Source organism: Ochlerotatus camptorhynchus, unplaced genomic scaffold, assembly GCF_037179485.1.
Source record: "Ochlerotatus camptorhynchus isolate MF236.1 unplaced genomic scaffold, CSIRO-AGI_Acam_v1.1 ptg000037l, whole genome shotgun sequence".
Classification (NCBI taxonomy): domain Eukaryota; kingdom Metazoa; phylum Arthropoda; class Insecta; order Diptera; family Culicidae; genus Ochlerotatus; species Ochlerotatus camptorhynchus.
In genome coordinates this window covers 402,126-427,105 of record NW_027040528.1, presented here as the reverse complement: position 1 = coordinate 427,105, position 24,980 = coordinate 402,126, and the positions used below count along the sequence as shown (strand labels likewise).

The following is a 24,980-nucleotide window of genomic DNA, read 5'->3' as shown; positions in this document are numbered from 1 at the left end:
AAGTTTAGTAAGCTTCAAAAATTTTAAGAAATTTTGAGATTTTCAGAGAAGTTTCGAGAATTTCATGAAAGAACAAAGAAACTCAGAGCAGTTCCGGTAACATTAGAGAAATTAGCTAAATTTAAAAGAAATTTCGAGAACTTCAGTTAAAATTTTTGAGAAGGTTCGTTAGGAAAATTGAGAAAATTTTAAGAAGTTTAAAAATTTGATAAGATGTATTGTGAGCATCCAGCTACTTTCTAAAACTTCAAAAGAACTTATCCATTTCCCGCCCGGAGTGTTTTTTTTTCCTTTGGTTTGTTTTTTCCGTCGATCTTGTTTTCCGTGCTGAGCACCAATGCTACCGACGTGCCAGGAAGGCAGCTCCCACACCTGGACCCTACCTATCGACCCATCAACTCATGAACCGGGACCAACGGCTTTACTTCCCATCCGAAGGAAGGCGTGATCAGAGATGTTATGCCTCAGAACATCCCGGCGGTGCCGACTGGGATTGAACCCAGGCCTGCTGTGGTGAGAGGTAATCACGCTTACCACTACACCACCGGCGCCGTTAATCCCGGAGTGTTTTGGCATAATACATTTTAAAAACTAGTATCTCTGGAGTGTGGATATTGGCCTAGTACAGACTATGTTGCAATAGTTTTACAAAAGAACAGCGGCGTCACGTAACCCCACTTTTTACACGTAGAAAAACTAATTTTAATTGCAACAAAAGTCTGTATCATTTCAACTAAAAAAAACTGTATTATTTGCCGGTTCATAATTCATTATTTTTGAATCAACAAAAATCGTGTAACCATTTCAACAATATTGAGTTTGCTAGGAATCAATTTCACTTTTTTGTAAATAGAAACTGCCATTGTTTTTAATATTAAAAAAAAAATATTACGAATTTATACTCAGCAATTTTCATAAGTAAGTAAAACGATTGAAAATACTGATGATGATTGTGGACATTCGCATGATGGTGAATCCGTTTTCTATGTGTTGCTGCTAAATAAGAAGCCTGGGTGAGTTTCCCTTCTAGAGGAACTTGAGCACCAATCGTCGTCATGTTAACTGTTTTAAGAGAAGGATTAGAATTAAGCTCAACTACATATTATGCAGTTAACGGTAATATTAAATACCTTAAAATCTGTTCAATATCGCCAAGTATTTGGTTTTCCCTTTTGGAAGTTAATGCAATTAGGCAATTGATTTGTGTTATGGTGGTTTCAGTTTCTAGAATACTCGAAGAAATACTCTAACTAAATGAAAACTTAATACTTACCGAGAAGGTCGCATCGTATAGAGATAATTGCATTGAATTCATCGTTAAATATTGAAGTTATAACTTAATGGTGGGATATAACAAACATAATGACCGCATTTGACAGCTTATCATTCAATGTAAATACATACTGAATTCAAGTTGATATGTTGTTGAAGTGAAACGTATGGTCATTAAAATAAACAATATTTTTTGTTAAAAGTGTTGATGGTACGGACAAAAGCCTACAATTTTCGGTTCAATAATATTTGAAAGTTGTTCCAGATTTAATGCGTTTTGGTTGAAAAATGCACTTAATCTTCTAGTTTACCCGATACCTATCCATTGCCAGCAATATTTTGATAATTATTTATGTTTTGAGAGTTGGTGCACAGGTAGATTGAGGTTAAGGAAACGCCACTGCAAAAGTAGGTTGTAATTTCAGAAAGTTATAACACACAATATCAAAAAAAAAGCCTTGGTGCTCCAGAGTAACCGCATGTACGGGAAAAAGTTAACTTCAGAAAATGTTGGTAACTTTCAAGTAGTTCTTAAGAGCTCAGAATAGTCCATTCCATATTCAATGAAGATTTATCATGAAAATTCACTTGAAGTTCTCCCCCACACTCATTTTAAATTCTCACCAGAATATACTTAGAATACTTCTCGCAACTCCAGACGAATCTAGAACCACACTACTGTTAATACTGGCGACATCGCTCTGATGAGACAACGAAACCCTACCCCCAAGCTCCTCCCCTTTTCCTATCCTTCGACAATGTACCCCTGTAACCTCGGGTAAGCCGCGAGTATTCGACCCAACTCCTACTAGACATAGAATTTAGTGAATTTTGTTACAAACAAAGAACAATGAATCATCGGCCCCGTAAAGCTAACGCGATTGAGCCTTTCAAATAAACGAACTAGATAAAATAATACTTCTCGCAATTCCACCATTCCATTCCAATGAAGTATTCCTCAAAATTTCGTTGGATCCGTCCTCCGAATTCAATTTTCTTTGAATTTTCCTAGAGATTATCTTGAAATTATCTCAGTAATTCGATTTTTGTTTTAAGAATCTTCATTGAATTTATTTCAGAATTCCTTGTGACTCTCACCCTTCCCTTGGAATTCTACTCACATTGAAAGTCTCCTAAGAACAGGGTGGCAAGTGAACCAGGAAAACCAGGAAAACCGGGAAAAAGTCGGGAATTTATTTTCACCAAGGAAAACCGGGAAAACACCAGGAATTTCAAGTCCACCAGGAAAATAATTTTGTTTGTATATTTTAAATAGGTTTTAAATTTTATATATGTCAAAGTTTCTTTTTATAATCAGGTAAAAACTAACCATTATGTTCAAGCTAAATCTTTCACACAACTAAACATTGATGTATTTATTTAATTTTTTTCTCGATCATGCTTGTATGATTTGTGCTTAATTGATAGCAGACTTAAGCAGTACCGACGCGTAACTACTTTGAAGCCAAGAGAGAGGAGCCAGCTCAAATGACAGATGATTTGTTTTGGTTGTCTTCTTCTTCTTCCTTTTTGTTGAAAAAATTGTTGATGGAAAGAATCATTCAAGCGAGGATGCGCGTTTGTCACTCGGTTTGTTGATATAGTTTTGCCGTCGGAGTGTTCAAACTTGTCGTGAACTGTATGTTGTGAGCAAGTATCTTATTGCATATTGCTTAGAGCTATCGGGTTCGTATTAAACGGGTTTGATTTTGTGAATTCTGGTGATTAGGAGGAGGTTAAAAGTGATACACAGCAGGTAAAATGCGTTGTCAAGTGAAGCGTTGCGGCCGGAACAAGATAACCCACCCGGATGTGTTGTTTCACCGGTTTCCAAACGATCCATTGCTTCAAGCACGGTGGGTTGAGTTTTGTAATGTAGGAGCTGATTTTATTGTCACAGATGCAATGAGAGTATGCAACGTACGTAAAGAATACATATGGAAATAATCATGAAACGTGAAAAATTAGAAATGATTTAATGTTTTGCAGATGCATTTTGATGCGATCTGTTATGCTAAGGCTGGCAAAAGCACCAGATTGAGCAAAACTGCAATCCCTACATTGTGTGCTTATTTGATCAATGACGATGACGAGACAAACGACGAAGACGACGGGTACCCAGCGATCCTATCGACATTCTTACCACTCTATTCCTGCCCGTCGCTTCTGGATCACAAATAGGGTTTTTGATCTAATTTCCGTCCTACTAAGCACAACCCGCGCTTAACCTCTCTTTTCTGAACGAGTTTAAACAAAAAATTAAATATTTTTGTCAAAGATGACTTGCAAATTTATTCACCTTTCCATACGTACCGTTGGATTTGATAAAGAGTCACAAATTGTTGAGATATTGTCTAAAATCTAACACTGCTTCTTGTTTCTAAATTCGTTCTACGAGTTTCAATTCCGTCCTAACGCATTGAAACGCCATTAGATTTTCTTCGTCCTACGGATAAACGTAGAAAAATGGGATTCGCTAGGAGCGCTTCTTTTGTTTTGAGAACAATGAGCGCAAATACTCATACAATGCGCTCTAATAGGATTTATGTTGTAGCTAATGAACTAACGCATCGGAACAAACCTATTATTGATTTGTGCACGGTGAAATCATTGATATGATTGATCTTTTCTGATCGATAGAACGGAAATGCGCGATTACGACGAAGTAGCGCTCTACCCTACGCTGATTTCAAAGCAATCCCGCCGGATTTTCAATTTTATGACATTGAAAAGGCGTATCAAGAAATCATTATCGCCACGGAGAATGCGTCGACAAAGAAAAAGCAACCAAGATTAAATTTTCTGATTGTTGCAAAACGAAAAAGCAAATCAAAAGCTATGACAGGTACTTAAATATGATTTACAAGATTTTGTTAGCAACAACAACAACGGCTATTGTGAGATTGCAAGAAACACTTCTTGAGGAAGGATATGGTGAAATATGTACATCTGTTTTCACACAAGATTGTGTTGAAAGTCTTTTCGGGGTAGTTAGACTTAAGCAACGTCGCCCTATTCCATTTCAATTCAAAAATCATTTGAGAACTATCACTATATCTCAATATATGCAACCAATAAAGAATTCATCATACGCCACCGATGATCAAGAATACCTTTCTGGATTCATAGATTACCTAAATGCTCCAAAACGAAATGATAGTGATATTAATGATGATTTTTTGGAATTTGACAATATTAGTATTGTGGATCTTTCAAATACTGATACATCTACCGTAGCTGAGCGGTATTTAAGTTCTAAAAACAATTCTGAAGCTAATGCTATGTATCATGTTGCTGGATATATCATGGGTAGTATTAGCAGGAACAGTAATGTTTGTGAAACTTGCGTCAACCAATGTGTTTTGCCTGTTCCATATGATAAAAAATATGGAAAATATTCATTTCTACTGGGCAGAGCTCGTCAGAAGCCATTCGTTTTTGTTACACGATCCATATTTTATTTTTTTATTTGTATGGAAGATAGCATCAACCAGCATTTTGAAAATCACCTCCAGTTAACCAAGCATCAATTTTCTTCTCTTGAAAAGTCTTTAAAATCATTACCTTTGGAAATTCCTGGTTGCCACAATTTAAAAACCAAAATTATCAAAAGGTTTTTGAGATCCAAAGCAAAGGCAAATCGTACGAAAAAATCGCGTAAGCGAAAATATGATAGTCGAAGTATGCTAAATTGAAACAAAAACTTCAAATAAGAATCAAGAGATAACACAATAAATATGTCTTTATTTCACAAATTAACAATTATTTTAGTCAGAAATCTGAAATAGACCACCCACTCCTTCACAGTAGTCGCCAAATAGTCAATTTATTGTGCAAAAAAATGGTTATTTTTTAGGACCTCGGAGTAGCAGCGTACGAATGCTTGAGTAACATTGTGCATTAGGTACGACTTCTAGCTTTTTCGGCATCAAAATGATTGTTGCTTGCTCCGATTTTCATACTTCTAGTGGATAGACGATAATCAATTTTTAATTACGTAACGATTGTTCACTTCAATCCCTACAAGTTGTCTCTATTTCAATGGAAAATAAATCCTTTGCGTGAAAACTACTAATAACACCCTCTCCCTGCTTCACAATAAGTAACAGAAACGCCGAACGTCCAAAAACATTTGTATTCTGCACCGTCATTAACTGCCATTTCAAAAAAACTATCTTGAAAAAAAACAATACGCAGATTTTTTTCCGATTAACAATACTTCCCCCACTTTATTGAATCAAAATTTCGGTTCGCAGTGACAGATCATGACTGGTTCGCATTGACGTTTACGCGATCGGCTTCAGAGCTAGCTGGCGCCTCTCTCTTGGCTTTGAAGTACCTGTTCAATATGTTCAATAAAAAAGTTCTATTTCTAAAAACTTCAGATAAGCCCTTCGAACTTCATGCAAGTTCTACAAAATTTGGGAAAGTCTTACAAGTTTCAGGAAAATCCTGTGAACTACTGTAATGACCTACGACGGTCAGGAAATCTCTCTTCAGAGAAGTTCTACAAATTTCAGGGATGTCTTACGAACTTCAGGGAAGTCCTTTAATCTTTGGGGAATAACTGTGAATTTTACAGAATTTTCTTCAGATTTAATGTAACTTCTACGACATTTAGGCATTGCTTAAAACTTATGGATAATCCTATGATATTTATAGATTTTTTCCGAGCTTCAGAGAAATCTTCAATACTCTTGGGAAGTCCTCTGAACTTAACATAGTTCTCCAAGCTCAGAAAAGTTCCTAGAACTTCCGAGAAGTCGATTGAACTACAGGTAGTTCTACGAAATTCATGGGAGCTCTCCAAACTTCAGGTAATTTCCAAGAAATTAAGGAAAGACCTACAAACTTTTGGAAAACCCTTCGATATTTAAAGCCTTATGAACTTCAGGGAAGCTCTTCTAAATTTAGGTCCTCATATATTCAATTAAGTTCTTCATACTTCAGGGAAGTCCTAAGATCTTAAAAAAAGTCCTTCGAACTTCGGGGAAGTCCCATGAAATTCAGGCTATACAAACTTCAATGAACGCTTCAGGGAAGTTCTACGAACATTAGGGAGTTTCTATGAACTTCAGCAGTCAGTCTTTTTAATAATAAGAGTTATTGAACCAGCGTTGTTTATGAAATCTTTTAATCATATGATTTTGAAATCATGTTGTAATCAAAATTCCGCTAAATAAGATCGTTGACAATTTTCGGAAAATTTAAATAATAAAACTGGAAATCCGTAAAATTGTTAGAAGCAAAGGTTTGTTTAAAAAGTCCTCATATCACACTTCACAATTTCACCTTGAGATAAACGGGCTAAAAATATCAATAATAAAGTTAAAAAAATCACAGTTTCAAAAACAGAAATCTCAAGATTTAGGGACTTTTAGATCTCTAAATTTCAGACATTAGATAGGGCTTCGCGCTAGTCCGTCGTATCTCAGCTTTTCTTCGTCATACACCATTAAAATTGCTCATTTTACGGGTTATCGCAAATGTTTCAGTGTCAATCGTAATTAATCTTGTAAGCAAAGAATTTTTTGCAAAAGCATAAGTGAAAACGCTTTGCTATTATAGTCATAGAACGGAAATAGGCGCCATGATACGACGAAGTAGCGCAGCTCCCTACTAGCTTCTTTACAGCAAACAATCAGATAAGGATTTCACGGGCATTCACAAGAACCTTAATACCTATTTTGGTTTGTGAAATTCCGCATTGCGCGAAGAATGAGGGTACAAGGATTCACTATGTTTTTTTATTATGAATTGTTTTTTAAATACATGGTTTTTAAAACCAGGAAATTTTTAAATCATTGACTAGGAAAACCAGGAAAAAAAACAGGAATTTCAAAATGGAAATTCACTTGCCACCCTGTAAGAATTCATTTCCATCTCTCCTGATAAATTTCTTACTTATCTCCTCATAAGTTGTGATGGAAAATGTACTGGAATTATTTTCCGATTTTTTTTTTAAGATGTCCTGGGGTTATTCTCAGAATTAATTGTAATCCTCCTTTTAAAGGGTGTCCACGATGAAATTGCCACACACAAAATTGATTCGCAAAATTCGAGTTTTCATCCGATTGCCATCAAATTTTCAGGGATTGAGAAATAACTATTAAACTTCATTTTACCATTTTACTCGTATTTTATTTACAGTCCATACGCAAATGCCCGCACCTTGGCCTTAACCCCGGCCATAAGATTCTGCACAACCTGTGAATCAACCGTTTTTTGCATGTAAACCCATACTTTCTTCAGTTCCTCGACTGTCTTCACTACCTTAGGTCGTTTAAGAAGGTGCTGCTTCATAATCGCCCAGTACTTCTCGATGGGGCGGAGCTCCGGAGTGTTGGGAGGCTTGAACATTTTCGGCACGAAATTGACCTTATTGTCTGCATACCACTTCAGCACGTCCTTGGAGTAGTGGCATGAGGCCAAATCCGGCCAGAAGATTGTTGGGACGTTGTGGGCCTTCAGGAGAGGAAGCAGCCGCTTCTGGAGGCACTCTTTTATGTACACCTGTCCGTTCATCGTGTCCTGGGTCACGAAAGGTGCACTCCGCTTCCCGCACGTGCAGATGGCTTGCCAAACCAGGAATTTCTTCGCAAATTTGGACATCTTCTGAGTGCGGACATGCTCCGGAACGCTGAACTTATCCTTGGCCGTGAAAAACAGGTTGCCGGGGATCTGTTTGAAGTCGGCCTTCACATATGTTTCGTCGTCCATGATGCAGCATTCAACTTTCGTCAGCATGTTGAGGTACAACTTCCTGGCACGGGTTTTGGCGGACTTGTTCTGCTTCTCGTCGCGATTAGGGGCCTTTTGTACCTTGAACGTTCGAAGCCCAGCCTTAGTTTTGGTCTTCTGGACAAAACTTCGGCTTAGGTGCAGCTTCTTAGCCACATCCCTAACGGAGGCGTTCGGATTTCGGTTGAAGGCCCCAACTACGCGGTTGTGATTTTTGGTGTTGTACGGAATACTTTTTCCTTCACTTCTTTGGCTTCCGATCGGTGGTCAACCGTTCCTCGAACCGCTTAATCACTCGCGACACCGTGGAATTCGCGATTCTCAACGTTTTAGCGATGGAACGATGCGAGAGATCCTTGTTCTCGTGATGAATGCGCAAGATTTTATCACGCACGAGCTGTTCTTTCGACTCCATTTCCGCGAGTTTTGATCACAGGACTTTAAAACTTGCAGGATGTAAATAATGCACTATGAACTAAATCCACCCAAATTTTGATTAAATTCTACCCAACGGTTAAAAAGTTAGAACAATTTCATAGTGTGGCAATTTCATCGTGGACACCCTTGAGCATCCCCCACACCCCCTAGGTATTCTCCAAAAATGCCCAAGAACTTATGCTCCGGATTCGTTTTCTCCCACAAACTTCATGAAATTATCATCAGAATGCCGTTGGAATTTTCCTCTGAAGTTCATAGGAGTTCTGCTCCTCAGAAATTCCTAAAAAATGTCATTAAAATTTACTTTGAATCCAATTCAGGTTTTTTTTTTAAATCTACTCAAAACTATCTCACGCTTCACATGAAATCTAGAATTCTGAAAATATTAGAATAAAAAGCTTATCAAACTGGCGCAAATGCAAAACAATCCATTGCGGATTTTGGGTCAAGTGTCCCAAGGAATCAAGTGTGTCAATCGGTTTCTAAAATGCTTCTTAGTAGCGAAAACCGTAACATCCGCACTAACCGGTTCCACGTATTACAATCCCAATCAGTCTGATTATCTTAATTTATAAACTAATGTGTGTTAAACGTATTTACACGATAACGGTATTAACTATAGATTCTAGTCGATTGGATTTTTCCATTGCGCTACACAGCACTGAGCACTCGTTTTATTCGTAGCACACTACCAACCAAGTTCAAACTCCTCGCATAGGTGGTCATACCGACTATAAACGTGCTTCTTCGCTCTAGATACACATCAAGCCAGACCGGCCCAGTGAAACTACACGTGACCTTGAGCAAGGGTTTCGTTACTTTGTGTATCTAATTGCGCTGAAAATAATAGGTGCTAGGGTACAAGTTTCGCTTCGGGTAAGCAAAACAGACAACCTTGATCGTTGTGTAGAAATGATAAGTTTTACTCCGGAAGCATACCACGTGATTTTCGATCTTATGCTTCGTTGTTAATATTGCACACCGAAATTTAATTAGCCTACTTCGACCGAACAGTATTTTTTTTCTGTTAGTTCAATCAAAATGTAAATACAAACACAAACACAATCAAGAGTCATTGCCCACACCGCACCACAAAGCACTGAAGTAGTGCTGATAAGAGATATGATAGCTACAAATAGCACCAGTACCACTTCTTCCGACGACGTTGACGTAATTGTTCGGTTGGGTACCGCTTTTCTTTAATCTAAACATAACATTAACAACTGTCGGTTGGTGTTCGTACGAGTTTTATTTGCAAACCTTAGCAGGTACGTGTTCGCATTGAAGTATAGGCAAAAAACAGCCAAACAACAATAATAAACATTCCGGTTCGTCAAACACATATGCGATTCGAACTCTACGCCCTCAGCTTATGTGTATGTAGTTTTGTATGTATAAGATATAGCCGGTGGAATAATATTGTTTACTACAGTGGTTGCCAACCGCGAATTATATGCGAACCACTAGAGACATTTTACGATCCTAACGACTTGATTCGAGAATTCTGGTAAAATTTCATCGAACGATCTGCCAGGAAAATGTTGAGGACCACTGGTCTATATTATTTTGCTGATAGAGTGTAATACGATCAGCCGAAATGTAAAAACACCAACCGGACACGCTGGTACCGTCTTGTGCAGTCAGCAAACAGTGAAGAAATTAAGAAAGAAGCAAGACGACCAATCGTTGAGCAAGACGTGCCCAGGATGTGTGGAAAACCACGATGCGGGCAGATGTTTTGATTTGTTTTTTGCTTTGACTGCATGTTCGAACTTTTCTTCTCTGTTCATTTTTTTTTTTTTGGTGAGATGGTGGTCTACTGGTTTGTTGTACACACGAGAAGGAAAGTACATTATTTTGCGCACGATGAAAATTTGTGTCGAAAGTCGGAAACCTCGATCATCGGTTAAGAATTTTAAATGAGAGAGATCGATGACCATGAAATAAAATTCAATTTCTCTTAACACGCCTTTTTAAAAATATAGTCTTGGAAAGTAGTCATATCCTGATGTAGGTGGGAGTCTTAGTGGAATACCTGTACTGTCGTTCAAGTTGGACATCGAAAAATCCCACACGCGACATTCGATTTTACCCTCGTTCTGTACGTTAAACATAACGTCGGACATAGTGCGCTGAATAGCGCATCATTGTGTGAATACAGCGCACTATGTCCGACGTTATGTTTAACGTACAGAACGAGAGTAAATTCAATTGGCGCGTGTGGGATTTTCCGGTTTTCTACTGAAACGATAATATAAAGAGAGAGAGAAAGATAAGTAATTTCCATTTAATTCCACTACCTTATTTGCTTATCCTTGACAGATACGCGTATTCCGTCTACAATGTGCAGACTTCTTTAGTGTCTTGACTAATACTCGACGAAATGGAAATTACTAATCTTTCCCTCTCTCTCTTTAAGCTGAGTGGTGCGAAGACGGACCTCAAAATCGAACCACTTTCGAGCTGTCAAATCGAACCACTTTTTTATCATTGTGGTTCGTTGAAATAGATAGAAGTATTGTTATCGTCCAAAATAAAAAATAAATATTTTTCAGTAATGTTTTTGATCTTTTTAAAAACGTGATTCAAAACGACTCAAACAATTAAAAATAACAGTATTATTGTGTATTTTGGACCAAAGTAGACTCCTGCACTGAAAAAAACCCCTCCGATTTTTTTCGCTCAGGAACGACTGTGACTTCGGAGAACGTTCTAAGGAGATTTGTGATGATAGTACAAAAGTTCCAGGAAATTTCAACAGATTTTTCCCGCGACAGAAGAGGTTTCAGTGGATATTTTAGTTGCTGCCAGCGAGGTTCTACGGGGGTTCTATAGAGTTTTCATGTTCGAGTTTCACACGATTTGGAGGGAAGTCAAATCGTTGCCATTGGAGGTCCCAGGGAATTTCGACAGCACTTACATAGATATCGTCGGCCACATTAAATTTGCATCTGAGAAAAACACTTCATTCTGAATTTTATTCCACTCCGTAAAAACTCCAGCTATGAACAATGTCAACAAACAATCACAAAGTCACGAATCGGCTCTGCACAAAAAGCCGTTTGACACTTCTCTCTACCAACCGACGGTGATGAAACGTTTATTTCAACACTACCAACATGAAGAAAATTTCACTTCGCACCACTCAGTCTTTAAGTAGTCATATTTTAATGCAAAATGTAATCTTAGGTAGCAACCAACACAGATGCAATGTTTCATTCATATCGGAAAGGGTCCGGACAAAACTGGTATTTTTTTATTTACGTTTTGAGCTGGAAATGTTCTTGATGGTCTACCACCCATTCAAGGTTGCAAATACTCATTTCAGCTAAAACAATGTTTTTCTAAATTATGAAATAATTAGATGCCATGATCAAATTTTGAATTGGTAGGATACAAGAAGAGGTTGCAAAGAATGTGTTTGACATATTAAACCTGTTTATTTCACTTCATGAGAGTCACAATCAGCGATTTTTCACAAACTCACTCACTCACTCACTCACTCACTCAGCGATCAGAAAATCGCTGATTGTGACTCATAGAAAGCAAAATTTACAGGTTTTATGTTTCAAACGCATACTTTGTAACCTCTTCTTGTAAGTTACAAGTTAAACATGCCATCATACCATCTTTTGGTTTTATTATTCCGAAAAACATTATTTTAGCTGAAATGAGTATTTGCAACCTTGCACCCATTGTATCACGGATACTAAATTCGATGGCAGTGGGCTCTGTTTGTCTTCATCAAGCTCAATAGCCTCTGATTGTCCTCAACATGTCGCTGTATGAAGCGCGAAAAAGGGATTGGGTGGATCGATAGGCAAAGTCGCGGGACAGTAACAGCAACATGATCGCACAATTGGTCAAAAAGATGAGCCCCCAAACAGAAATATGCCTCAATGAATGGACAGAAGAGGCCGCCCTTTATCCATGAAATGTTATCAACGGGGAGTTGGCATTCCCACTCTCCCCGTTATGTTTATAGAGCATTTCCAGCCCAAAACGTAAACTGGTTGGACGTGAGTGTTTCCGATTTGAATGAAACATACAATATGTTCCCTGCTACCAATGGTTGCATGTTTAATTAAAATATAATTTTGTTCTCCAGAGTAACTTTTTAAAGAGGCCTATTCATAGAATGGATTGTATTTTTTTTTCGAAAAATCATAAAATGAAAATGATTGATCTGATCAAAATGATAACTGAGAAAAAGTGGTAGGTAATTAAATGTTCTTTGAAAAAAGATACTGAAAGAAAAAAAAACATAGTAAAAAACATAAAACTTTGATTTTCTCAAAATACATCCCATCGATATTTTTTTTAAGAATGTTGAAGAATGACATACACAATTCTACCCAGGTATACAGCTAATAGAGGCCTGAAAAAAGGCACATTAACGGGTTTGTTGATTTGTTGGGTATATCGGAGAATATTTACTTATAAACTTGTTTTTTCTCCGTTGCGCCTAGATAGAAAGGGGTCTGACAGCCACCATATCTGAGGATGAATTGTTTGTTATTTAATATAAAATCATGGAAAAAACATTTTATTGCTGGAAATCTCGACTAACATTTGAAAATGGTCTGATAGGTTAAAATTACATTAAATTGTGAAAAAAAAATTAAAAAATATAGAAATTTTTTGAAGCAAGTTAATGGCATTGGCAATTTCATGGCATTAATTCAGTTTTCTTCATAAAAAAGTATAGAAAAATCAAAGGGGGATGTTTTGAAAAAATCAACGTTTTAGGTTTTTTTGTACTATGAATGTACTATGTTTTTTTTTCAGTGTATTTTTTTCTCAAAGAACATTTAATTACCTACAACTTCTTTTCAGTTGTCATGATTGATTGTTATGATTTTTTTATATATATATATATATATATATATATATATAATGCGTTTATTTTTCCAGGCTCATTTGCCGTAGCTTTGCGGAGCCGATATTCATTGTTTAGGTTACAAAATTACTTAAAACGAACGTTAGTAAAGCGGGGGTCGATTACTCGCGGCTATCTCGAAGTTAGGGGCAACATAATGTAAAAAAAAATGGATGGCAAGGTAGCAGTGGCGTCGCGTCCACATGTGTAACCTGTGCACGACACAGGTGTAAATAATTTAAAAAAAATGCGTTTAGATTTTAATAGATTTTATGGTCACATTATAGCTGTACTTCTTTACTCCAGACCACATGTGACCATGAATACACTATTTTATAATGTGGCTCAATTAAATCTTCGACCTTGATTTGCTTCAAAAAGGATTCAGTTCAGTTTGGATGTTCTGCCTAATCCCTAATGCATTGATTTCTAAGCATGTCAATATCATTACCATGACAAAACTCGTTAAATAGTGCACCTAAAAGCGAGCTTTTTTGGGTGGCAAGTTTGTGAATGGTCAAATGCCTGATGTAAGCCAAGCAGACCTTCTATCACCTCTTGAAACATACCACCAACACGGAAACAGCAGTCTGGTACGCTATGGACGTGTATCATACTTGTAGACCGGTTTGAATGTGTGAGTTTAAATTAGAAGAACATTTGTGATGTATGGGTGCCTGAAGTGTGCATTTCTCGCTGTGCACTTGGATATCTGATTGCAGGCAAAAAGAGTAATGGAGAAAGAGAGCGCAAAAGCTCGCTCTCACTCTCTTGTCAGTTTTAAATCTCTCAATTACCGATGGTTGCGCCGTTGCGCCTGTCAAAACTTATGAGCTTCTCCTGGTTCATTCTGATAGTGTTTTTCTGACGAGTTGATTGATTCAAGTTTGCTATCCAGGAAACTTCAAGAAATTTCTCTAGATTCTGACACTGTTTTTATTTATTTAACCACCATCTTTGAAATTTTAGCCATACAGACTGTTTAAAGTGACTTAATCCTATTCTTAAAAACTGGTCTACTTATATTAAAATCAAAAACATCACATACATCATTAAACAGTCTGCAACATCTATCGAGAGGATTGTTATAACCGTAAGCAGTACGATGTCCGGGAGTCCACAGAAAGTAATAGTTGCGGAGACGGCGAGCTGGAGTGTTGGAAATTGTTCCCGAGCAAACAACTGCAGTCAATATGATTACTAATCATGTCAAATATGAACATCCTCTGGAGAAAGACTCGGCGATTTGTTAGTATTTGCAGTCCAATAAGCGCACATCTATGCTCGTACGGAGGTAAACTATCTGGATTTGTCCATGGCAGACGTCGTAATGCAAACTTTATAAACTGTTTCTGGATTCTCTGAATGCGCAGTACATGAACAGCATGATATGGAGCCCAAATTTGTACTCCATATTTAAGAACACTGCGGACCATAGAGCAGTACAGCGCTTTCAGGGCGTACACGCCGTCGAATTGTGCAGTATTGCGGCGCAAAAATCCTAGCATGGAGTTGGCCTTTGCAACTGTCATGGATATGTGCTCGTTAAACCGTAGTTTGCTGTCCAAGATAAGCCCAAGATCCTTAATGGCATTAACCCTTTCCAGCGGCGATTGATTCATAGAGTAATCAAAAATGATCGGTGAGTGAGAGCGGGTAAGGGTAATCACTTTGCATTTGGCAGCATTGGCTTGCATTCCATTCATCTGACACCAGGATGACAATCGCTCTATATCACCTTGTAGTGCGCAACAATCCACGATCGATTTGATCACACGGTACAGCTTAAGATCATCCGCATATAGCAACTTACAGGAACTTAGCATATGACACACGTCATTAATAAACAGAACGAAAATGAGAGGTCCTAGGTGACTCCCTTGTGGAACCCCCGATGGTATATTGGTATTGGTATTGTATCAAAAAATGTTTTCGGAAGTGTTTGACGGATATTCTTCATTACACTTCAGTCGAAAGAGTAAGCCTTGTGATAAAACGAGAATTAGTTGAGTTTTGCAGAATTCCTCCTACTTCGCTTAACGCGGAAAGAGCCATACAAGTGTTGTTTACACAATATGATAGACCCTTCAAATGTTACGTTAGGTAGTGATTAATAAAGTAATTGAGAATATGTCCCTCGAATTCATGGAGCATTGAAAAATAAAAAAAATAAACTAATATGTGGTGGTAAACTATAACGAACAAAGTTTGGTGCGCAGGTAAACAAATGAGGCACGCGACGCCTCTGCAAGGTAGGGATTGAGAACACAAGGTTTGGAGATTTGATTGATTTCGAACTAAGCGACATACTGATGAAAAAGACGAACATGGGAGTACACCGATGGGCAGCTAACAGCGTGGGAAAACACAAGATAACATTAACTACTAAATCCTCAGATCTATCCGTTTTAAAAACACATAAATTAAATTGCAATAGTCGAGATCTCGGCTTGCCAAGATATCTCTAAAGGGCCGCATAGGTTGTTTTCCTCGGGTCATGAGGGATGCGAATAACTCGGATCTAGCAACACAATGGAGGGTGCAGGACCAAAACACGTGGTCGATCTCGTGATAACCACTACCACAAGCGCACAAATTGCTGCCTGCGAGCTCGATTCGAAAGAAATGCCTACATAGCCTTTGAACCACGGCTTGATCGACACCTGTGGCTGTGGGAGAATAGAATGTAACCATCTTCCCAGATCACTCTCATTCCATTTGTGTTGCCAGTTGGTGAGGACTTGCTGACGGGTAATTGAGAAAAAATTTCAAAGGCGATTTGTCGATCAAAAATATTGCCTTCCATAAGCGCCCACTTTAGCCAACGAGTTCGCTTTCTCGTTACCCGGAATAGAGCAATGAGATGGAACCCAGACTAAAGTGATGGTATAGGAGCAGTTAGATAAAGTACTCAATTTGGCTCGGATTTCGGTCAGGAAATGCGAGGAGTGCCTCCAATGAGCTAAGTCTATCCGTAAAAATGAAATAATGGTCAAAAGGTAGTGAGGCAATTTGCTCTACTGCGTAGAACATGGCTGGTAGTTCCGCAACATATACGGAACAGGGTTTCTGCAGTTGATATCAGTGATGCAAAATATCATGACACTCACGTGACACTCGTCTTCGCATCAACCCTTTAAAAATCTCTTTAATAAAGAATTAAAAAAAAAAAAAAAAAAAAATCGCATCAACCGACTATCGCTGACAGATCGTTTTGTCACGCAATGAGAGTTAGAGCCATGGCAAACAACAATCACCAGTAATGGTCGCTGCTCACAAGCAAAACGCTACACTCGCTGCTGATAATGAAAAGGACAACAAAAACAGTGAAGACTTCTGCAGTACGATCATGAGAAAAAGCGAAATGACAGAAGAAAATGAAAACAATGCCTACGCATTCCAAATTCGTCTCGGCAGGCGCGAGTGTGTGAGTTACAAACAAAGCAGGCAACATTAAACGGAAGCTGTTGGGCTCACTCACCAACACACTCACATAAGCAAGCAAAGCAGCAACTGCTTCAAAACGAGCACAGATGAGTGTCGTGATTGTCAGGAATGACCAGATCGGTGATGGATCACAACAGAAGACGAGATTCACCAGTTACTTTTTACTTCTTTCGTTAACTTGATGGATGGTCATGGAGAGAGCTTCGACGAGCACATTGATAGGAATGTACAAAGCGTTACTACCATCAGCTGTTTGATGATAGTGATTGTGATAGGTCGCAACTCTGGTTGATATGAGGCGCTATGAAATTCGTTGAATACTCCAAATCCAGTGGAAGCATTTATAGTTGACTCATCTGTGAAAAAACTCCTATTGTTACTGACATGCTGGTACTTGTTTGCAAAAATTAAGAGAACAAGCATCGACCGGTGGTAATCTGGTATTCCACGGATTTCTTGCAACATGGACAGATCAAAATTTTCAGAGGAACTATAGAAAGCTTGAAAGCAAACACGATTCGAATTGTACGAAGAAGGGCCAATCTCCAGAGTCATGTACTCGTAATAGAGACTCATGAATCTTGTTTGAGGATTTCTGTCGAGCAGCTTCTCAAAGTTTTCTATTACCAATGGGTTCATTACTTCACAACGGATAAGAAACCGAAAGGACAGTTCCGCGAAACGATCTGTCAGTGGGAGAACACCCGCGAGTACTTCGAGGCTCATCGTATGAGTCGAGTGCATACAGCCTAGCGCAATAAGAAGGCAACGGTATTGAATTCGTTGCAGCTTAAGTTTTTGCTGCGGACTGAAAGCAAAACCTGCCGTACTGTAAAACCTAATCAGATCTTCCGGGTGTGCTCCCCACCAAGTTCCGCTATTTGTACGAAGAAAATTGATTCTTTGTTGGCATTTTTGTTTCACATACGCAATATGTTTTCCCCACGTGCTTTTGGAATCGAACCAGATACCTAAATACTTGAAAGATATACAGGGTGCGAACTACCTGGAAAACCCTGGAAAATCAGCGAATATCAGGGAATTCATTTTTGGACCTGGAAAATCAGGGAATCTCAGGGAATTTCATTCAAATTCCGGTAAATATTTCTTAATCACAGAAGTATGACAAAATTTGCTAGTTTCAAACAACTTGATTACTAGGTGTAGTTTGAAGATGGTTGTTCATTTTAAATTTTAAATAGAGTTGCGAATTTGTGATTGCTCAATGCTTGATGTTGCATTTTTGCAAGTTGAGCAAGAATTACTCAAATAAAAGGGTATTTTGATGATTTTGCGCCTAATATAAATTCAGCGGGGTGTTGGCACATTCCTGAGATGAACTGAGATCCTGAGGGTTGATAAAAATCCATTTCCGTAGACACTAGACATTGTTAGTTGTTGCAAAATTTAACCTCCAAATTGGTATGTGTTGGTCTCTTAGTAGATGGTACATCTAATTGCGTCTAACTTAGATCCTTTGGGAGCATTGGAGCGCTTTTGAGTAAAGAGCTAAAAGATGAGGATGATTTTTTCTGAATACTTGTTGTCCCTGTTCCTTTTTGTGTTCCTAACAGCCAGATCAGCTCAGAGAATAAATTAAATGAAAATTTAGAACAATGTTCTTGCTTGGGTGGATTTTTGTCGTTGATGCTTAAAGTAGCACTTTTATGATTGAAATATGATTCAAAGAAACGTAGAAAAGCATTTCCTCGACAGCATAAAGGGTGATACGGTCAAAATTTGGTCAATATCAACTTGACGTATTTTTTTCAATTTTGCATTTAAAAAACCTGAACACCCCTCATTTTGAAGGTGTGTGTGTGTAGAATGTTGCTCCTATTTTGATTTTGGAATTCACTCTTCAGTTGTCAAAATGCCGTCCAAGCAAGAAGAGCAGCGTATCAAAATTTTGCTCGCGCATCGCGAAAATCCGAGCTACTCGCACGCAAAGTTGGCAAAATCGCTAAAAGTTGCCAAATCAACCGTTACAAATGTAATTAAAGTGTTTGGGGAACGTTTGTCGACAACCAGGAAGTCTGGATCGGGGGGAAATCGAAAACCGGAAGCCGCTGAGACGACAAAGAGAGTTGCCGGTAGTTTCAAGCGAAACCCTAACCTCTCTCTCCGAGATGCCGCAAATAAGCTGGGTGTATCGTCTACAACCGTGCATCGAGCCAAAAAACGAGCCGGACTATCGACTTACAAGAAGGTAGTGACTCCAAATCGCGATGATAAACAAAATACGACGGCCAAAGCGCGATCCCGGAGGCTGTACCCGACGATGCTGACGAAGTTTGACTGCGTGGTAATGGACGACGAAACCTACGTCAAAGCCGACTACAAGCAGCTTCCGGGACAGGAGTTTTATACGGCAAAAGGAAGGGGAAAGGTAGCAGATGTTTTCAAGCACATGAAACTGTCAAAGTTCGCAAAGAAATATCTGGTTTGGCAAGCCATCTGTACCTGTGGCTTGAAAAGCAGCATTTTCATAGCTTCCGGGACTGTCAACCAAGAAATTTACGTGAAAGAGTGTTTGAATAAACGTCTGCTGCCTTTCCTGAAGAAACACGGTTGTTCCGTACTGTTTTGGCCGGATTTGGCATCTTGCCATTACGGTAAAAAGGCCATGGAGTGGTACGCCGCCAACAACGTGCAGGTGGTTCCCAAGGACAAGAACCCTCCCAACACGCCAGAGCTCCGCCCAATTGAGAAATACTGGGCTATTGTCAAGCGGAACCTAAAGAAGACCAAAAAAACTGCTAAGGGCGAGCAGCAGTTCAAGGCTTTCTGCGGCGAAGAAGGTGGACAAGGTGGCTGTACAAAATCTGATGGCAGGGGTCAAGCGTAAGGCCCGGCAATTCGGATTTGGAAAAGCGGAAGCCTAACTGAATATTTTTCCTGAATTTTATACTAATTGAACTTGAAAAAGAAATTTAATTTGATTTTTTTAAATAAACGATTTCACCGATTTACACGCGTTTTCCCTTGACCAAATTTTGACCGTATCACCCTTTATAGTGGCTTTATTGAGTATTCTAGGTCTTCATTGTAAATCTGATTAGTTCTGAAAATTGGCTTCTCAGTGAAACATAAAAGCGCTGTTTTTAAGATTCCCCACCATAGGATTCTGGCCGCAAATTAGCGTTTTGTTAAGCGTATTAACCGGAATAATTTTCTTGCGGAGCTGGGTTTCAAATTGTGCTCGAAGGATTAAAGACAAGTGTTTCATATGTAAGATGTATGAGAACTAGTTAAATTTCTGCCCCTAGCGTTGAGTTCAGAAACAGTCAGAAAAGAACTTCTAAGCCGGGTTGAAAAAGTTCACGATATTTCATGAAGTTCAACAAAGTAAAAGTTCGCGAGTCATAGTGAGTTTTGGTGAATATTTTCAACACTGCTTCTAAGGGTGAGAAAATCGCCATGCCAAGGATCTTTTCTCACTTGAAACTTGTTGAAAATTTTAAGCGATTAAGCAAGACTTGTTTGTAGATTGATATCGAGAAGGTTGCGGTTTCCTTCGCTGTTAATCATTAATTGAACTGATAACCTGACGCTTAACGCGATTACAATTTGTGAATTTAGAAAAAATGTGATGCCTTCCCGTTTTTGGCAACACGCGATTTCTGTCTTATTTGCATTCTATAAAATGTATCGAAGGCTTTATTCAATTTGAAATTGTACTGGATCACTCTTCATGGGTTAGAGGTCCATGTGGTATTAAATGAAAAAAATGTCCAGAAAGCACTACCCAACTAACAATTTTGGCTGCAGAATAGCTGATTCAACCGAAAAATTACGTAATGTATCCTATTTATGCCTGTATAAGCTGGTCTGCAGCTAGAACTGTTTGTTGGGTAATACATATCTGAGAAAAGTAATAGCTGAAGAGATCGTGTTGACAAAACCATGTAGACACTACATCTGGAATTTGTTTGAAAATTACTGGCAAATCAGGGAATATCAGGGAATTTGGTTTTCTTCATTAAGTCGGCACCCTGATATACTTTGAGTGATTGTTCTACACTTTAGATGAAGCTGTAACGTGCTGTAACTGTGGAGGATGATGCTTCCTAGAAAAAAACAACCAACTCAGTTTTCTCCGGAGAGAATTCGATACCTAGCTTCATAGCCCACGTAGATAAATTGTCTAAGGTATCTTGCAATGGTCCTTGCAGGTCCGGTGCACTTGGCTCGGTGACGGAAACAACGCCATCATCTGCAAGCTGCCTTAGCGAGCAATTTTCATCAAGACAACCATCAATGTCTTTTACATAAAAATCATAAAAAGGGGGCTTAAACATGAGCCCTGGGGGATATCCATGTAACTAATTCGTGAAGTTGTCGAGTTTCCATGAGAAAAGTTGTCATTTTGATCAGATCAATCATTTTCATGTTATGATATTCAAAAAAAAATATCCATTGTTTGAATACGCCCTTTTCAAAAGTTACTCTCGGTATAAACATTATATTTATATGAAAAATGCAACCATTGGTAGCAGCGAACATGTCATTCAAATCGGATGGGGTCGAGACTAAACTGACATGCTGGCTAGAAATGCTCTATAGAGTTTGAATTAAGATATTATGTTCATAAACCAACCGAAAAGGGGTCCGTGGCTTTTAAAGTTTGAAAACCCCTTGTCTAACTGAAGAGCACAGACGAATCCGTATATTGCTATGGATTACAAAAAAACACCATGTTTGCTCTCCATGCCCTTGAGCTCAACACAGATAAAGAAATTTCAATAACTTCTAGTGTTCAGCAAAAGAAACACATCGATGTGGCTTTGAATTAAAAATGCAGGATTTTTTGTTTTCGATCCACCAGACGGCTGACGATGGCATTAAACCTATACTACAGTTCTATAAAAATCTAATCAGTGATACATACCTACACCATACCATGTGCCAATACCAGTTCAAGTCAATAAGAGTTCGAGTGAGGTTTGAGTTTTCGTTCGACAATTCGAAGTCCCGGACGTGTGCCATATTATAGGACGACTTTGCTGTACGGTCGATCTCGGGTATGACTTGCAATTGGGATATAATTCGAAACCGTTGTCATACTCGTCGAGTGAAGATCTGGAAGACAAACGGCAATCTGATTTCGGTAATGCGTAGTTTAACAGAAGCTGACTTTACTGGAAGATAGCCCGAAATTAAATTGCCATAATCATTATTTTTGTTGTTGTGGTTTCACTGCTTCCAACTGATAACAACGTTGAGCCACGCAAAAGCTACGTGTCCATGTATCGTTGGCAAGACTAGAGAATAGCAAGTGTTGACAATAAGTGTTTCTTTTCTGAAGCAGTACAGCTGTATTGGGAGAGGTGCAATATTGTATGCCCAGTTCGGGATGAAACGAATTTTTCAATAGCACTGACGTGTTATTCTCTCTTCCAGACCACCGACGAGCAGAAGCTAATCTACTCCGGTCAGCTGCTCGGCGATAGCGTCATACTGAAAGATATTCTCCGTCACTACGATGGCCAACAGGCTCATACTGTACATTTAGTATTCACGCCGAAAAACAATCGTCACAGGGATTTCAGCTCCAACAATAACTCCGGTGGTAGTTCCAGCTCCAACAAGACCATGTCGCCAAAAACAAGCAGTGAATCCGGGGCCACATCTACAGCTGCCAGTTCCAGAGGTAACAGTGAACCTGTGCGGTCTCCGGAACCGGGAGCAGATGGTTTGCGCCAGAGGAACATAACCGGAGGCCAGAGTAGCAACGCAGCGCCGACCATGAACACGAGTCCCATTTCACCGGCTTCGGCTGACTACATCATGGGCCAACATTTGGCAATGCAGAACTGGATGCAACAGGCTTACATGCAGTATCTGAATCAATACATGAATGTGTAAGTTTTGCTTAGGAATTTCTGAAGACGATACCATGTTAATTTAACCATTGCTAAATTTTTAGGATATCCAACGGACAAAACCCTCAATCACTATACGCCAGTGCTCCCACAAACCTAACAAACTCCAACATACCTCAACCTAGTCCCCAAGCGGCCGCCCTGGCAACTCCAGCGATCCAAAATCCCATTCTAGCTCAAACTCTACCCAACCTGGCGTACTATCCGTACCTGTCCACAATGAATTCATCACCGATGCCGTCGGCCAGTAGCATTCCAGCTCCGATAACATCTAGTGGCCCGATTCCAACTAGCCCAACATCATCAGTAGACAGTGTGACGGCCGGTCCTTCTAGTCAGCCAACAATCCCGAGCAGTGCAAGCTCGTCACCAACAACGGCATCTTCTGTGGTGCCTGGAACCAGCCCAGCCAGTTCACCTTCCAGTTCAACTGTAAACGCGGCATCGACCGCCACCGCCGCCGCCGCTGCCGTTGAAGACACATCAGCTCAGGCACAACAAGCGCCGGTAGCTGATGCTGCTCCTGCTGCTGCAGCCGCTCCAGCCCGGAGGTTCCCGAACATTGTCGTGGAAGAGCAAGAGAACCGCGATTGGTTGGACATTTTCTTCAGCATGTGCCGAGTGGGAATTCTCATGACCGTCGTTTATCTTTACTCGTCACCAACACGGTGTTTGACAGTTTTCCTAATCGGAATATCTCTGTATCTGTAAGTATACTTAGGGCCGTATTGAGGATGGTCTTAAATAACTAATGATTTTCCAGCTACCAAATTGGCTTTTTCCGTAACACTAACACCGACCGGTTGGAACGAGCCCGACGAATGGTGGTGCAACAGATGAACAACGCTCACGGCATCCGGCCAAATGTTGCCGGCCTTCGAGCAAGGGCACCTGTCGCTCCGGCTGCCGCTGAACCTGCTGCCAATGCACAAGCACCAGCTACTCCACAACCGACGGCATCCACAGCAACCGTAGCAGCTAAAGCCGACGCCGACACGACTGATGGAGCAAAGTCTGCGGAAAGCAGTTCTTCGACAGAAATTCGGAACAGCGCTTCAACGCAGGACTCGCCCGTAGAGGAGACACTCTCGACGGCGGTCGTGGAATCCAATGCCGAGGAACAGCCCGCTGATCCATCCGAAATTGTACCGGAAGCGAACCGTGTCAATCTGAATGACGTCGCTGCTTTCCTTCGGACGTTGGTTTTGTCGTTTTTCACATCCATTATTCCCGACATGCCTGCCGCCTAGATGACACTGTTGGACGCAAACGTCAGCATCATCATCACACTTGTTTAGTTTCATGGTTGGTAGATCTATCGAATTCTGTGAATAGCTATTACACTGTTGTACGAAATGTTTGTTGGATAGGACTTCTGTTTTCTTTTAATGATCATTTAAATTTATACACGAAACGATACATAGTAAACGATTTTCTGTAAATATCACCTTTGGATTTGCTTGTTTACGCATAGTTTAGAGACATTATCACCTGAACCAAATTATAAAGTTGCATTTCTCTTAACCTATTTTAAGTTTAGGCACGCTAAACAAAAATCCAAAATATTCAACGGACGCATCTTTACCACGGAGTAGAACAATGTCCCAAATTTATATCGACGAACGCTTTTACCTTGATAATGTTATGCTTAGTTTAGAGGTTCAAACGGTGGAATAACGCACGGAACCATACTGATTGGAGGAACCAAACAAAAACCTGAAAAATACGAAGAACCTCTCCAACTAGCAAAAGCTTTAAACAATATTATGACCCCAATAGTTTCGGAAACAAAACAAACATGAACGGAACTAATCCAATGCACAGGAGGTGGCACGACAAAAACTGGCTGCGGTTTTTTATGGTTCTATTGATTACAATTTTCGTGGGAGGGACGTAATCGTTCCGCTCACAGGATAAACGTTTTTTTTTCTGTGCAAATTATTAATTGTACGCTGTAAAATAGACTCCAGAACATATGTTATAACGATTAAACTCAAGTGAATAATAAATTTATTTATGTTCGTACTGGTAAGCAGTTTGTCTTTTTATGTGTTATTCGAAATCTGAAGGTGTTATATCTGCCAATTCGTGAACAGGTCTTATGAAAAAGTCTATTTTCCCCGTAACGCGGGTAGATCACCTTTCGAAGGTGCGTTACGGTGTAAGATCTACCGCGGGGATTCCGCTTAGGAATGCAACTAGCCTTTACAGTAGTAGAATAAATCTTTAGTATATTTGTTAATTACAGGCAATGTGGCTAAAGTGAAAGTCATATCTTCCATCAGGTGCTTACGAATAAGTGAACTTTTGGGAAGGAT

The 24,980-nt window shown here is 39.4% G+C and overlaps 1 protein-coding gene and 1 long non-coding RNA gene across 3 annotated transcripts in view; one reads left to right on the top strand and one right to left on the bottom strand.

Annotated features, from left to right (window-relative positions):
• The window catches only part of Herp (Homocysteine-induced endoplasmic reticulum protein), a 28,099-nt gene extending 3,405 nt beyond the window's left edge, over positions 1–24,694 (top strand). Inside the window, exons 1-4 of one of the 2 annotated variants that reach the window (XM_065233782.1) lie at positions 21,719–22,107; positions 22,181–22,641; positions 22,707–23,369; positions 23,426–24,694. In XM_065233782.1, the coding sequence (XP_065089854.1) occupies positions 22,373–22,641; positions 22,707–23,369; positions 23,426–23,912 (1,419 nt within the window). In that variant the 5' untranslated portion in view covers positions 21,719–22,107; positions 22,181–22,372 and the 3' untranslated portion in view covers positions 23,913–24,694. Of the gene's footprint in view, positions 1–21,718; positions 22,108–22,180; positions 22,642–22,706; positions 23,370–23,425 lie in introns of those variants that run through there. The other variant, XM_065233777.1, reaches the window with a different exon arrangement.
• On the bottom strand, positions 10,609–13,202 carry LOC135711045 (uncharacterized). The gene is made up of 3 exons (XR_010518453.1): positions 12,137–13,202; positions 11,594–11,743; positions 10,609–10,855 (listed from the first exon to the last, which is right to left on the bottom strand). It is a non-coding gene; the product is annotated as an uncharacterized LOC135711045 (long non-coding RNA).
• Positions 24,695–24,980: the final 286 nt, after the last annotated feature.